General features: G+C 41.7%; 2 protein-coding genes across 3 annotated transcripts in view; both read left to right on the forward strand.

Moving 5' to 3' along the window:
• Positions 1–13569, forward strand: part of LOC132142900 (NACHT, LRR and PYD domains-containing protein 12-like) — a 33223-nt gene extending 19654 nt beyond the window's left edge. The window contains exons 4-7 of one of the 2 annotated variants that reach the window (XM_059553097.1): positions 5295–5468; positions 5578–5751; positions 11440–11486; positions 12771–13569. In XM_059553097.1, coding sequence (XP_059409080.1) covers positions 5295–5468; positions 5578–5751; positions 11440–11486; positions 12771–13339 — 964 coding nt within the window. In that variant the 3' untranslated portion in view covers positions 13340–13569. The remainder of the gene's footprint in view (positions 1–5294; positions 5469–5577; positions 5752–11439; positions 11487–12770) is intronic. The other variant, XM_059553095.1, reaches the window with a different exon arrangement.
• LOC132142890 (NACHT, LRR and PYD domains-containing protein 3-like) overlaps positions 1–17320 on the forward strand; it is a 135866-nt gene that overhangs the window by 75015 nt on the left and 43531 nt on the right. The window lies entirely within an intron of this gene.

The following is a 17320-nucleotide window of genomic DNA, read 5'->3' on the forward strand; positions in this document are numbered from 1 at the left end:
CATTTAGGCGGAATGCCGCGGTAGCGGTCATTAATCTCGCTTGTGAACTTATCATACAATGAATTATGTAAATGTACTTACAATTAGTTGCACGCACACATGTATCCACACAATCCTTAAACGGGCCACTTCTAACTAATTTGACTATGAAACATTGACTATAAACACCTCTATAAAAGCCTCTATACTGTCTTGGTTCTCACTCCGCGGAAATATTTGGAACAGTCCAAATCACGAACACAGGAGGGAGGGTTCGGAAGAGTTCACTTTCAAGGGGTGGCCTTTCTTACAATATTGTTGACCAGTCTGAAGGGGCTCATGCTTATAACAGTAGTTTGGTGGAGTAGACTCATTTAGACCAAAATAATCTTTTGGTTTTATCCAGGTTTCAGTCAAGCAGAGTACATCAAAACTATTATCTGTGATCATTTCATTTACAATAACTGCTTTGGGTGTGAATGATCTAATATTTATGAGCCCAAACTTTAAAAATTGTTTTTGTTCATTTACTTTACATGTTTCTGGTTTAATCACGATAAGATTTTTTTCTAGATCCTACATTAAATTTATATTTTGACCTCACTATTCGGGGAACAGACACAGTCACAGTACACACCGACAAGACAGGATAGGACAGGATAGAAGTGAAAGAAACTCAGGTCAATACGCATCTGTGACATCAAACAATCTGACAACATGACGGGGAAATAGAGGGTTAAGAGAAGCCAAGATAATGAGAAGGGATAAGGAAGGTGGGGGGGAATGAGCCTAATGGAAAGTGAAAACAGCTGTCAGTAATGAAAGGTGTTGGTGAATAGAGTGTGTGTGTGTGATCAGCAGTGGGAGACAGAGAAAGAGACGGGATCATGACACACATGATCCTTCAGAAATTATTCTAATATACTGATTTGCTGCTCCAAAAAACATTTATTATTATTACTATTATTATTATCATTATGTTGAAAATAGCAGAATATAATTTTTTTCAGGATCTTTGATGAATAGAAAATTCAGAAGATCAGCATTTATCTGAAATAGAAATATTTTGTAACATTATAAATGTCTGTATCAATTTAAAGCATCTTTGATAAATAGAAGTATTAATTTCTACAGTAATCCCCCACACCCCAATAAAAAAATAAAAATAAAAATTATATTGACTCAAGCTTTTGATTGGTAAAGCATATAATGTTACAAAAGCTTTTTTATTTCAGATCAATTCTGATCTCTGGATATTTATATTCAAAGAATCCTGAAAAAAAAAATGTACTCAACTGTTTTAAATATTGATAATAAAAAAAAAAAGTGACGTGACATTCAGCCAAGTATGGTGACCCATACTCAGAATTCCTGCTCTGCATTTAACCCATCCGAAGTGCACACACACAGAGCAGTGAACACACACACACACACACTGTGAACACACACCCGGAGCAGTGGGCAGCCATTTATGCTGCGGCGCCCGGGGAGCAGTTGGGGGTTCGATGCCTTCCTCAAGGACACCTAAGTCATGGTATTGAGAGCACTGTACATGCACTCCCCCCACCAATAAATTCCTGCCGGCCCGAGACTCGAACTCACAACCCTTTGATTGCGACTCTCTAACCATTAGGCCACGACTTCCCCCTAATAATAATAATAATAATAATAATAATAATAATTTTGTTGTTTTTGTGTATTTCATTATTGAGAGGAAAGCGCGCGTCATATATTTTCTCACATCCAAACACCATTCGGTTCGGCTCGAGTGCGTTTCTCTGAAGCAGCGCTGAGCAAGCACTGTATCTCTTCTTCTCTCGAATTGCATCGAGGAGGGCTGAATTACAGTCTTGCGCTACAGCGCCACACTGGTCAAACCGCATTATTGCAGACTCTAAATTAGGTCAAATTAAATCAAACGACTACTCGACAAAACAAAAATATTTGTCGACAATTTTTTATTGTTGATAATGTCAACTAATTGTTTCAGCCCTAGTGTGTGTTCAGCTCTGCTTTAGCTCCCTGCATGGACACTGGCCTTGCCAAACTTTATATATTTACGCAGCACAGCATTTCCTAAATAAAAAACTTGCAAGAAAGAGAAAATAAAGTGCGGGATTTGCTTGATGTTAAAAATAGTTAAGGGCAATAAACCTTTGATTTTGGAATGTTGATGTATTCCTGTTGTTACGTTATTCTTTGTTAACGCTGTTAACAATAGTTTGCGCAAAATCATCCCAGTACTTTAGTCTGTCTATATACTGTATTTTCCGGACTATAAGTCACACTTTTTTTCATAGTTTGGCTTGTCTTGTGACTTATAGTCAGGTGTGACTTATTTATCAAAATTAATTTGACATGAACCAAGAGAAATGAACCAAGAGAAAACATTACCGTCTACAGCCGTGAGAGGGCGCTCTATGCAGCTGCTTGCTCCTGTAGTCTACACTGAGCAGCATAGAGCGCATAAATGCGACTTATAGTCCAGTGTGACTTATATATGTTTTTTTCCTCATCATGACGTATTTTTGGACTGATGCGACTTATACTCAGGTGCGACTTATAGTTCGAAAAATAAGGTATCTATAGTTTTCACAGTCTACAGTCATGTCCAAAAATATGGACACCCTTGGTAAATATGATCAAAAGAGGCTGTGAAAATTCATCTGCATTGATAATCCTTTTGATCTTTTATTTTAAAAAATCACAAAATGTATACTTTCATTGGATAATAAGAATTTAAAATGGGGGAAATATCATTATGAAATGTTTTTCTCTAATACACATTGGCCACAATTAACGGCACCCTTTTATTCAATAATTTGTGAAATCTTCGTTTGCCAGTTTAACAGGTCTAAATTTTCTCCTATAATGCGTGATGAGGTTAGAGAACACCTGACAAGAGATCAGAGACCATTCCTTCATCCAGAATCACTCCAGACCCTTTAGATTGCCAGCTTCTTCTCTTCAGTTCACTCCTCTCATTTTCTATAGGGTTCAGGTCAGAGGACTGGAATGGCTGTAGCAGAATAGCAGAAGAATCCATGATGCCATGTATCTAAACAAGATGTCCAGGACCTCCAGCAGAAATATAGACCCACAGCATCAAAATACAGCAGTATATTTCATTGTACACATGGGGTACTTTATATCTCTGTGTTCACCAAACCCATCTTGAGTGTTTGCTGCTAAAAAGCTCATTTTTAGTTTCATCTGACCATAGAAGCCATTCCCATTTGAAGTTCCAGTCGTGTCTGATAAATGAATATGCTTTAGTTTTTTTTGGATGAGCTAGGAGAATTCTTCTTGAAACCCTCCCAAACAACATGTGATGATCTAAGTTCTGTGTTTTTTTGTTTTGTTTTTAGAAGGTTTTCTGAAGCCGAGACTAAATTATATTCTGCAATTCTCCAGCTGTGACCCTTGGAGAGTGTTTAGACACTCAAACTCTCCTTCTTACCATGCATTAGGATGATATAGACACACGTCCTCTTCCAGGCAGTTTCGTAACATTTTATGTTGATAGGAAATTCTTAATTATTGCCCTGATGGTGGAAATTGCCATTTTCACTGCTCTCTAGCTCTTTTCTTAAAGCCACTTCACTAATTTGTGAAGCTCAATTATCTTTTGCTGCAACTCAGAAATATAGTCTTTGTTTTTTCTTATTTTGATGGATGATAAAGGGAATTTGGGCTTTGTTTTCCCTCGATATTAGGCTCATTCTCCTATTAATGTATTAGATTATAATAATAATAACTATTATTATTTTTATTTTGATTGAACCTTCCCAGCCATTTCACTTCAGCACTGCATTTCACACACACACACACACACACACACGTTCAACGCGCAAGAGAGGATTAGAGCTTGTAGTCACTGAAGTTGTAATGCTTTGACTCGGATTACTCTTTAAATCTGTGAAATGAAACAGATGGAACACGAGGAATTAACTAGCAGCTATGAACTAGCTGTCTTAAATACAGTATATTTTATATTTAACGTTAGTTAAATCAGTATGTTTTAAAGTATTTTTTTTTCGATTATTGGTGATTCCATAGGCTCTCTCTCGCACACCCACACGTTTTTAAACACCAAATAGTTTTGCTATTATTTACAAGAACAAAGAGTCTCTCTCTTGCTCCACCCATGCACGATAATATCGTGTATCGTCGATCTCACAGGCTGACGATATGACGATTTGAAAAATGGCCGTATCGCCCAACACTGGTCTGTAGATGATCTGACGGTGTGTGTCTGTAGATGATCTGTCTGTGTGTGTCTGTAGATGATCTGACTGTGTGTCTGTATATGATCTGACTGTGTGTGTCTGTAGATGATCTGTGTGTCTGTAGATGATCTGACTGTGTGTGTCTGTAGATGATCTGACTGTGTGTGTCTGTAGATGATCTGACTGTGTGTGTCTGTAGATGATCTGACGGTGTGTGTGTAGATGATCTGTCTGTGTGTGTCTGTAGATGATCTGACTGTGTGTCTGTAGATGATCTGACTGTGTGTCTGTAGATGATCTGACGGTGTGTGTGTGTGTGTGTAGATGATCTGACTGTGTGTGTCTGTAGATGATCTGACTGTGTGTCTGTAGATGATCTGACGGTGTGTGTCTGTACATGATCTGACTGTGTGTGTCTGTAGATGATCTGACGATGTGTGTGTGTGTAGATGATCTGACTGTGTGTGTCTGTAGATGATCTGACTGTGTTTCTGTAGATGATCTGACGGTGTGTGTCTGTAGATGATCTGACTGTGTGTGTCTGTAGATGATCTGACGGTGTGTGTGTGTAGATGATCTGACTGTGTGTGTCTGTAGATGATCTGACTGTGTGTCTGTAGATGATCTGACGGTGTGTGTCTGTAGATGATCTGACTGTGTGTCTGTGGATGATCTGTCTCTGTGTGTGTCTGTAGATGATCTGACGGTGTGTGTCTGTGGATGATCTGTCTCTGTGTGTGTCTGTAGATGATCTGACTGTGTGTGTCTGTAGATGATCTGACTGTGTGTGTCTGTAGATGATCTGACTGTGTGTCTATAGATGATCTGACTGTGTGTGTCTGTAGATGATCTGTCTGTGTGTTTGTAGATGATCTGTCTGTGTGTCTGTAGATGATCTGTCTGTGTGTTTGTAGATGATCTGTCTGTGTGTTTGTAGATGATCCGTGTGTGTCTGTAGATGATCTGACTGTGTGTGTCTGTAGATTATCTGACTGTGTCTGTAGATGATCTGACTGTGTGTGTCTCTAGATGATGTGACGGTGTCTGTCGATGATCTGACTGTTGGTGTGTGTTCTTGTCTCTCAGTCTTGCTGGCTGTAATCTCACTGCTCAGTGTTGTGAGAGATTGTCTTCAGCTCTACAATCCTCAAACTGTGTCCTGAGAGAGCTGGATCTGAGTAACAATGACCTGCAGGACTCTGGTGTACAGTTTATTTCTGATGGACTGAATAGTCCAAACTGTCAGCTGCAGATACTGAGGTATTAAGAACAGAGATAATTTACAGTCAACTAGTTAAAATGTGTGTTTGTAGATGATCTGACTGTGTATGTCTGTAGATGATGTCTCTGTGTCTCTGTGTGTCTGTAGGTTGTCTGGCTGTATGGTCACAGAGGAAGGCTGTGGTTATTTGTCTTCAGTTCTGAGTTCAAACCCCTCACACCTGAGAGAGCTGGATCTGAGCTACAATCACCCAGGACAATCAGGAGTCCAGCTGCTCAAACACAAACTGCAGGATCCAAACTATAAACTGCAGATACTCAAGTATGTCAAACACTAATACTGACGTACTGAACATGTGTGTGAATGATGCAGATCTACATTAAATTGTTTTATTAACAACATTTGGGAGGAGCTTGTTCAGATTAATCAACCAGTTTAGCACAGGTGGAGCTCGTTCTTATAATTAATTCAATTAACATGCTAATTCATATATTACATTTACATGTATCCATTTAGCAGACACTTTTATCCAAAGCGACTTACAAATGAGGACAATGGAAGCGATCAAAAACAACAAAAAAGCAATGACATACAAGTGCTATAACAAGTCTCAGTTAGCTTAAACACACTACATGAAGCAAGGGCTTTTAAATAATATAATAAATTAAAAAGAAAACGGATAGAATAAAAAAAGAATAGAGCAAGCTAGTGTTAGAGGTCTTTTTTTATAATTGTATAATAAATGAAAAGAAAACAGAATACAAAAAGATAAGAAAGATAATGAGATTTTTTTTTTAAAGAATAGAATAAGAATAGTTAGTGTTAAAGTTAGAGGTTGAAATCAAGATGGAAGAGATGTGTTTTAAGTCGATTCTTGAAGATGGCTAAGGACTCAGCTGCTCGGATTGAGTTGGGGAGGTCATTCCACCAGGAGGGAACATTTCATTTAAAAGACCGTAAAAGTGACTTTGTGCTTCTTTGGGATGGCAAAATTAAGTGATGTTCACTTGCAGAGCACAAGCTTCTAGAGGACACATAAGTCTGAAGTAATACATTTTGGTAAATGGGAGCAGAGCCAGTGGTGGTTTTGAAGGCAAACATCAATGCCTTGAATTTTATGCGAGCAGCTATTGGTAGCCAGTGCAAATTGATAAACAGAGGTTTGACGTGTATTCTTTTCAGTTCATTAAAAATTAATCTTGCTGCCGCGTTCTGGATTAATTGTAAAGCTTTGATAGAGCTGTCTGGAAGACCTGCCAAGAGAGCATTGCAATAGTCCAGCCTGGACAGAACAAGAGCTTGAACAAGGAGTTGTGCAGCATGTTCCCAAAGAAAGGGCTTGATCTTCTTAATGTTGAATAAAGCAAAAACAGTTTCTGAAGGACTAGACAGTTTTAGCAATGTGGTCTGAGAAAGTCAGCTGATCATCAATCATAACTCCAAGGCTTCTAGCTGTTTTTGAAGGAGTTATGGTTGATGTGCCTAACTTGATGGTGAAGTTGTGATGAAACGATGGGTTTGCTGGAACCACAAGCAGTTCTGTCTTGGCAAGGTTGAGTTTAAGGTGATGGTCCATCATCCAGCAAGAAATGTCTGTTAGACAAGCTGAGATGCGAATAGCTACCGTCGGATCATCAGGATGGAATGAGAGGTATAATAATAATTCATTACATTTATATAGCGCTTTTTCTAGGCACTCAAAGCACTTTACATAGTCTGGGGGTCTCTCCTCATCCACCACCAGTGTGCAGCATCCACCTGGATGATGCGACGGCAGCCATAGTGCACCAGAACGCCCACCACACACCAGCTTACTGGTGGAGAGGAGACAGAGTGATGAAGCCGATCAGCAGACATGGGGATTGTTAGGAGGCCATGATGCTCAGAGGCCAATGGGCGAATTTATGGGATTTTTAATGATCACAGAGAGTCAGGACCTCGGTTTAACCTCTCATCCGAAGGACGGAAATATAGTTAAGTTAATATAGTATAGTTAAGTGTCATCAGCATAGCAGTGGTATGAAAAGCCATGTTGTGTGTGTGTGTATATATATATATATATATATATATATATATATATACATATATATATATATATATATATATATATATATATATATATACACAGCCAACTGACCTCCATGACAGCTTTTGCCCCGGTCGCTACAATATCCTAAATCCAACATTTTCCCTTCTGACGATGAGTTTGGATCCCCATCACATCCGTCTCACTCACCAGCGTCCTCTTTTGTCTCAGCCACAGCAACCATTCCTCCAATCAAAAAGTGGACATTTTGGGGCTGAAACAAGAAGTGATTAATGCACATGTACAGTTTTCCCAGTTAATAACCAAAGTGCAGCTTTAATCTTTGTACGTCTCTTTGCAGTCAGCTAACTCTCCAAAACAGTCTTTATAGTCATCAGCGAGCCAGAGCCGTGCTCCAGATTCCTCCACTGCAAAACCTCTTTCTCCTCCCTCCTCTGTTCAGCCTTTTCCTCCAGCTCTCTCTACATCTTTCTGTGTCCTGCAGCTCCTGTAACAGATGCTGGCGTGAGGCTGCAAATACTGAAATTCTGTTCTTCAATCCAAATCTCAATTCACTCATTAAGAGCTGGGAGTGTGAAAACTTTTTGAATTTGAAGATCAGGATAAACTGAACTAATTTTGTCTTCTGGGAGACATGTAAGTATGTTCTGTAGCTTCTGAAGGACAGTGCTAAATAAAAAAATATATATTTAGGGAAATGACAAAAATGTACACAAATGTACACTTTCAAAGGTTTTCACCCCTGGCTCTTAATGCATGGTTTTTCCTTCTGCAGCATCAGCAAATATTTTAACCTTTTTCCGTGATTTCTGTATTTTCCGACCTCTAATGGATGACCCATGTGATTTGCTTAGATCCGAGTTGTTTATTTATTTTTTTTGAGAGGGGCTTAGGTTGGTTACTGCATGATGATTGAAATCGTGCAAATGTCCTTAAGCTGTTACCTAAATAAACTGTGAAAAGAAACATCATGGACAGAATGATCCTGAGAGCACTGTACACGAGCACCAAACACGAGCAGAATCAGCGCTGTAACGTGTTACTCGACCCGGTGACCTTTTATGAATGACGGTAAGAATTTGAGATTGGTAGTGCTGTCATAAAATTCACAACGGTTGTGCTGTAATTATATAAAAGAGAGAGAAATTAATAATTTGATTCATCATGCATGAAAGTGACAAAAAGTGAGTGAAGATATTTTAAATGATTTTTATTTATTAAATGCATTAACAAATTTAATTAATACATTGCATTAATACATTTTAATTAAAACATAAATGCAAATAAATGCTGTTCATTAAACTTTATAAAAAATCCTGAGAAATAAAGTTCATCATCATTTCCACACAAAATATGAAGCAGTAAAATAGTTTTCAACATTGATAATAATCAGAAATGTTTCTTGAGTCAAATAAATTGTAAAGATTTCTTAAAGATCATGTGACACTGAAAACTGGAGTAATGATGAAGAAAATTCTGCTTTGCATCACAGGAATAACATTACATTTAATAATGTATAAAAACCTTTGAACAGAGTCATTTTTATAAATTAATCTATTATTTTCTCTTGTGCCCTTTATGTAAAGGTCTTTTATGTCAAATATATTTTTTTTAAAATAGAATAGAAAAGCCCCCTTTAAAATAATCACATTTTGTTTCTTTGCAGCCTGAAAGGTAGACGGATGCAGTTTATTAAATTATTAAATTGTTTTTTCAATTAAATTAAATTGCAACTAAAATGTGAGTAGTTTTGTCCGTCTCTCTATCTTTCAGGATATATTTGTGCGCACAGACAGTTTTTTTTGTTAAAAGCAGCACTTAAATGTTCAGTTCAGTGTATGTTAATGTTAGATATTTTCTTGAGTATGTAACTATTACACACATCTTTAAGACTTGAGGACCAAACGATCAGTGACAGCAACACTGAGCAGAAAGAAGCTATCACGCATTTTAAACCTTTTAACAACAGAACGAAAACAGCAAAAATCAGTAAAATGATCAAATACACTCGTCAAGGGCATGAGTTCAGAGGAAAACAACTACAGAGAACAACACAGCCCTGATGAAGTGGAGATTTACGATTGAAAAAAAACAACTTAAAGTAGCTACTGACGGTGCCAGACCATTTTACAAATGTGTTTAGTTCAGTGGAAGAACTCAAAGCTCAGAATAATGATTCATTCATAATTAGTCATGAGAGAAATACACATAACTGGTGTAATATTAGCAGAGCAAGTGTTTCTCAGGAGCTCATGGTGCACAGTGTGTTCAGTCGTACACACACACACATTGTGTTCAGTCGTACACACACACACACACACACACACACAGTTTGTTCAGTCGTACACACACACACACACACACACACACACACAGTGTGTTCAGTCGTACACACACACACACACACACACACAGAGACACACACTCTCACAAGTGTTTCTCAGGAGCTCATGGTGCACAGTGTGTTCAGTCGTACATACACACACACACACACACACACACACACACACACACACAGTGTGTTCAGTCGTACACACACACACACACACACACACACAAACAGTGTGTTCAGTCGTACACACACACACAAACACACACACAGAGACACACACTCTCACAAGTGTTTCTCAGGAGCTCATGGTGCACAGTGTGTTCAGTCGTACACACACACACATTGTGTTCAGTCGTACACACACACACACACACACACAGTGTTTTCAGTCGTACACACACACACACACACACACACAGTGTGTTCAGTCGTACACACACACACACACACACACACAGTGTGTTCAGTTGTACACACACACACACACACACAGTGTGTTCAGTCGTACACACACACAAACACACACAGTGTGTTCAGTCGTACACACACACGCACACACACACACACAGTGTGTTCAGTTGTACACACACACACACACACACACACACACACACACACACAGTGTTCAGTCGTACACACACACACACACACAGTGTGTTCAGTCATACACACACACACACACACACAGTGTGTTCAGTCGTACACACACACACACACTGTGTTCAGTCGTACACACACACACACACACACACACACAGTGTGTTCAGTCTACACACACACACACACACACACAGTGTGTTCAGTCGCACACACACACACACACACACACACACACACACAGTGTGTTCAGTCGTACACACACACACAGTGTGTTCAGAAATACACACACACACACACACACAGTGTGTTCAGTAATACACACACACACACACAGAGACACACACTCTCACAAGTGTTTCTCAGGAGCTCATGGTGCACAGTGTGTTCAGTCATACACACACACACACAGACACACACACACAGTGTGTTCAGTCGTACACAGACACACACACACACACACACACACACACACACACAGTGTGTTCAGTTGTACAGCTGCAGGAGACACTGGTTTTGTGTTTCTCCACTGTGACAAGAGTGTGTTTGCATCCAGATATTCAGTCAATATGACAGTGTTTTATTAGAGTCAGTTCAGGAGCTTTCAGCTAAATCCCTTTAGGAGCCTTTATTTGTAGGAGACTCTAATCCCGTCACTCGTCTGTGATCCCAAAATCAGCTCACATTGGTTCTGGTCCAATCAGGCAAACCAGCAGACAGTTTTTCCAGTCATTCTTTTCTCATCAGACAGCAAGCACAGCTGCTCAGAAGGGTCTCTCTCTCAGCAGCAGATCCAAGCCCTCGTTCGATGCTCATCAGACGCTTTCAAAAGCTGCAGAAGATCCAATCGATTTCAGATTAAAAAGCCCATCAAACCCTGATCAGCTCTAACTGTTCCTGTCCCAGCGTGGGATATGAGGGAGTTCTCTGGCTGTATTCTGAGCTCGGACAGATATACACCAAATACACACACTATTGACTCAGTCTGATTCTATGAGTGTCAACTTATGAACCTGTGTTTGTGTGTTTCTAGTGTGGATCATGGAGGAGAGAAGAGGATGAGAGCAGGACCACGAAAGTGTAGGTCTACACACACACACACTCAAAAAGAGACACACACTAACACAAAGACACACACACACACACACACACAAACACATACAGAGAGACACACACTAACACACACACACACAAACCTTGGGAGAAACCAGGCTCAGTTGGGGGGCCAGTTCTCCTCTGACCAGACGAAACCAGTAGTTCAATTCCAGGCTGCAGCAAAGTCAGATTGTGCAGAAGAATCATCTGTTTCCTGTGGTCTTGTCCTGGTGCTCCTCTGAGACAAGGTCTTTACAGGGGATCTGTATCTGGGGCTCTAGTTGTCCTGGTCTCCGCCGTCTTTCAGGGATGTAGAGGTCCTTTCTAGGTGCTGATCCACCATCTGGTCTGGATACGTACTGGATCCGGGTGACTGTAGTGACCCTCTGATCTGAACACAGACTGGATCTGGTGGCTACGGTGACCTCGGAATAAGAGAGAAACAGACAAATATTAGCGTAGATGCCATTCTTCTAATGATGTAGCAAGTACATAGTTGAGCAGAAGAGACTTGTTTCAGATATTATAAATCTTTGAGCAGGGCTCGTATTCACAAAACATTTGATCTTAGCACTAATAGTTCTCCTAAATAACAGTAAAAGTTTTCTCTTAAAAGCTGTATATCCCTATATTAGTGAAGACATCTGTGAATAGTGAGGAGATTCTGGACTTTACAAATATAAGCTGAGTCTGAAATCACTCACTCGTTCACTCGTTCACTAACTAAATTCACTGGGGTGGTGTTATTGTCATATGATCTTTTATATTACATCTACCTTATTTTAGAAAATAGTATTACTAGCAATAACACTCAACGTGACTTTATATTGTAATTATTACAATACTGTAAATATTACGTTGATTTGACATTTTTAAATTATCTTCTAATATTAAACTGAGTTATTGCCTACATAACATATTTTAATATGAATAATTGTGTGAAATAAACGTTAAAGCCGAAATAATAAAGATGTAAACATCATTTCTCCTTCAAACTCGCTCTCGCTTCCAGCTCGCCGCTTCTCCGCATTGGATTGTGGGAAATAGTGTGAAATCAGAATGAATTGTGGGTAAAAAGTAGTGGAGGAATGTAAGGAATGACGTGGTTCAATCAGAATTCAGACATCACTACAGAATGAGTGACAGCTGATCTAGTGCACTATATAGTGTATAGGGAGCGGTTTCAGACACAGCTCTAGTCAAAGCTGTAAACACACACACATCTTCAGTGTTGTGTTGTTCTTGATGTTTCTCTCTTCTTGTGTTCAGATGCCTGTGATCTCACACTGGATCCAAACACAGCACACACTCGACTCGTTCTGTCTGATGAGAACAAGAAGATCACACGTGTGAAAGATCATCAGCCGTATCCTGATCATCCAGAGAGATTTGATGATGCTCCTCAGGTTCTGAGTGTTGAGAGTCTGACTGGATGCTGTTACTGGGAGACTGAATGGAGCGGAGCTGGTGCTGTAATATCAGTGTCATATAAAGGAATCAACAGGAAAGGAGGAGGGATTGACTGTGTGTTTGGATCCAATGACAACTCCTGGAGTCTGTACTGCTCTGATAACAGTTTCTCTTTCCGTCACAATAATAACAACATTTTCAGTGGTAAATCTTTCATCCCTTCATCCTGTAAGAGAGTAGGAGTGTATGTGGACGTGTCGGCCGGCTCTCTGTCCTTCTACAGAGTCTCTGACACACACACACTCACACACTTACACACACACACACTCAAACACTTACACACACTCAACACCACATTCACTGAACCCCTCTGTGCTGGATTTGGGGTTTATTCTTATTCCTCAGTGTCTCTGTGTGATATTAAATGATAGAGAGACTCTTTCTGATGTTCACATGCACACATCAAATCTCACATCACTACATATCTATTCATTTTTAATTAGTTTTTCATCATCATACAGAAGTTATGACTCTAGATCAGACTCTCATACTGTTCTGAATCTTTAATAAACAGAGTAATATGTGTGCTTTAATATTTCTATTGTAAACTGCTCATCAAATGTAATAAAAGTCCATTAGTGACTCATTTGATCCTGAACTGGTTTCTGAATCCTGATGTGAACTGATGACAGTATGAATAATCATGAATGTTATTGAGATCAGCAAAATGAAACACAGAGGCTGAATTCAACACATTGGCTTCCTGTAAAGTTTAGAATTGATTTTATGATAGCTGTCTTTGTGTCCAAGGCTTTATCTGATCTTGCACCAAAATATAGTATAAATATAGTGAGCTTCTGATTCCTTACTCTCCTCAAAGAGCACTTCAGTCTAGTAATCAGCTAAGAGCGGGTTGCAGTGTACCAACCATTAAATGTGTGAGACACCAACTCCTCGTTTCCTATCTCTTCCTTTTAATGGACTTACTGAGTTATCCGAGTCAAAGCGTTACAGTCTGTCGAGGGATGCAATTGATAAAGATTTCACGTGTATCCTCTTCACCTGATGTGAGCTTGGCTGTTCTGCATCTGGACTCATAAACTGATAATTGAAGATTTCCTGTGTATCCTCTTCGCCTGACGTGAACTCGTCCGCTTTGCATGTGGGCCAATTTTGGCTAAAAAGGGGGGTAATGTGTTTTATGAGATAGTGTTAAGTTTTAACATGTAATAAAGAATTGTGTGTAAACTGCCATCTGAGTGTGCTGGTCTCTGCCTTCCCTGACCTTCGAGCGGTTGTTACATTGGTGACAGCGGTGGGATGTAATCCCTAACAATAGTGTAACAACCGCAGGTCAAAAAAATGTAATACCAGTTGATAAAATAAAAGTTCTATACACCTAAACAATATAAATATGATTTTTAAAATTTGTGAAATTAAGGGGTTTAATTCACATTAAAATATGATACACATTAAAATGACCTGAATTTTTCTCCAAACAACAGTTTGTTGGATATGAGATCCAAAAGGAGAAGATTAAGGTAAAATAGCAGATATTTGGAGCATGTTAGTTACTAACATGTAACCGACTTAAATATTTAAACTCATAGTGTGCTTATCGTGACTTCTTTCCTCAGCCAGTGGGATGATGACAGTCAGCTGCCAGAGGTCTCAGAAAGAACTGAAGAGATGGTGTTGACATCCCAAGAGTTGCCAGAGGTCTCAGAAAGAACTGAAGAGATGGTGTTGACATCCCAAGAGCTGCCAGAGGTCTCAGAAAGAACTGAAGAGACGGTGTTGACATCCCAAGAGCTGCCAGAGGTCTTAGAAAGAACTGAAGAGATGGTGTTGACATCCCAAGAGCTGCCAGATGTCTTAGAAAGAGCTAAAGAGATGGTGAGAACTGAAGATATGGTGTTGGCGTCCCAAGAGCTGCCAGAGGTCTTAGAAAGAACTGAAGAGATGGTGTGGGCGTCCCAAGAGCTACCAGTGGTCTTAGAATGAACTGAAGAGATGGTGTTGGTGTCCCAAGGGCTGCCAGAGGTCTTAGAAAGAACTGAAGAGATGGTGTTGGCGTCCCAAGGGCTGCCAGAGGTCTTAGAAAGAACTGAAGAGATGGTGTTGGCGTCCCAAGAGCTGCCAGAGGTCTTAGAAAGAACTGAAGAGGTGGTGTTGGCATCCCAAGAGCTGCCAGAGGTCTTAGAAAGAACTGAAGAGGTGGTGTTGGCGTCCCAAAAGCTGCCAGAGCTTTTAGAAAGAACTGAAGAGGTAGTGTTGGTGTCCCAAAAGCTGCCAGAGCTCTTAGAAAGAACTGAAGAGGTGGTGTTGACATCCCAAGAGCTGCCAGAGGTCTCAGAAAGAACTGAAGAGGTGGTGTTGGCGTCCCAAGAGCTGCCAGAGGTGTCACAGTGTCTGGGTTGTGTTCCCTGGGTGTCCACTAGATGTCCTCTTTTCCCACGGTGTCTTTCACTTCATTAATCACATTCCTCACGTCCCTGCTTAATTATTGCACCCAGCTGTCACTAATTACCTATCATCACACCCTGTCAGTTTCCCATTAGTGCTTGTCTCTCCTTGTCTTGTCTTAGTATGTGTCACGGAGTCGTTGTTAATTCATGTCCGTCATCTTGTCGTGCTCTTGCCTTGTGTGTTTATGTTTGGTTTGGTTTTGTTTGGTATCGACCTCTGCCTGGACTGTTTACCCTTTTGGATTGCCCTTAATAAAAGACTTACTCGCAATTGGTTCTATCTCCGTGCCTCATTGGATCCCTGCCGTGATAGAACGACTCCGTCACACTGAGACAGGTGTTCTGGTCCCTGGCCGAGGGCATGGGCTACAATGATGCGGCCCTCAAGGACTATTTCAATGGCGGGCTGGATGATCCAGTGTCTCAGGAGGAGATGGCGCAGTTAGAGACACTGGAATTCTGGGAATTCGTGCGCTACCTGCAGCATCGGCTTCGGTGGGATGCCCCAGCCACTTCTGTCTCTTCCGGCGGGGTGGTCGTCAGCCCAGCACCACTGCCCAGGATGGCAACCAGCCAAGCTCCACAACCCAAGATGACCGCCAGTCCAGCACCACTGCCCAGGATGGCTACCAACCAAGCGCCACAACCCAAGATGGCCGCCAGTCCAGCACCACTGCCCAGGATGGCTACCAGCCAAGCGCCACAGCACAAGATGGCCGCTAACCCAGCGCCAATGCCCAAATTGGCCACCGTTCCAGCACCACAACCCAAGATGGCCGCCAGTCCAGCACCACTGCCCAGGATGGCTACCAGCCAAGCGCCACCATCCAAGATGGCCGCCAGTCCAGCATCACTGCCCAGGATGGCTACCAGCCAAGCGCCACAGCACAAGATGGCCGCTAACCCAGCGCCAATGCCCAAATTGGCCACCGTTCCAGCGCCACAGCCCAAGATGGCCGCCAACCCAACGCCAATGCCCAAATTGGTCACCAGTCCAGCGCCACAGTACAAGATGGCCGCCAGCCCAGCACCAATGCCCACTTTGGCCAACGGTTCAGTGCCACAGCCCAAGATGGCCGTCAGCCTAGCGCCACAGCACAAGATGGCCGCTAACCCAGCGCCAATGCCCAAATTGGCCACCGGTCCAGCGCCACAGTACAAGATGGCCGCCAGTCCAGCACCACAACCCCAGATGGCCGCCAGCCCAGCACCACAGTACAAGATGGCCGGCTGTCCAGAGTCATGGCTTAAGATGGCTGCTTGCCCAGCGCCGCTGCACAGGATGAGAGTCTCAGCTGACCCTCCAGAGTCGAGTCAGGTGCCCGTGGACCCTCCGGAGTCGAGTCAGGTGCCCGTGGACCCTCCGGAGTCGAGTCAGGTGCCAGTGGACCCTCCGGAGTCGAGTCAGGTGCCCGTGGACCCTACGGAGTCGAGTCAGGTGCCCGTGGACCCTCCGGAGTCGAGTCAGGTGCCAGTGGACCCTCCGGAGTCGAGTCAGGTGCTAGTCACCGCTGATCCTCCAGAGTCGAGTCAGGTGCCAGGGAACTCTCCAGAGTCAGGGCTTATCACCGATGACCTTCCAGAGTCAGGGCTAGTCACCGATGACCCTCCAGAGTCAGGGCTAGTCACCGATGACCTTCCAGAGTCAGGGCTAGTCATTGATGACCCTCCAGAGTCGAGTCGGGTTCCAGATGACCCTCCAGAGTCAAGTCTAGTCACTGTTAACCCTCCAGAGTCAGGGCTAGTCACCGCTGATGCTCCAGAGTCAGGGCTAGTCACCATTGACCTTTCAGAGTCAAGTCAAGTCACCTTTGACCTTTCAGAGTCAAGTCACCGGTGATCTTCAAGGACTGAGTCAAGTCACCTCTGATCTTCATGAACAAAGGCAAGTCACCTCTGATCTTCATGAACAAAGGCAAGTCACTTCTGATCTTCATGAAC

The sequence above is a fragment of the Carassius carassius genome, chromosome 6, assembly GCF_963082965.1.
Source record: "Carassius carassius chromosome 6, fCarCar2.1, whole genome shotgun sequence".
NCBI classification, from domain to species: Eukaryota; Metazoa; Chordata; class Actinopteri; order Cypriniformes; family Cyprinidae; genus Carassius; species Carassius carassius.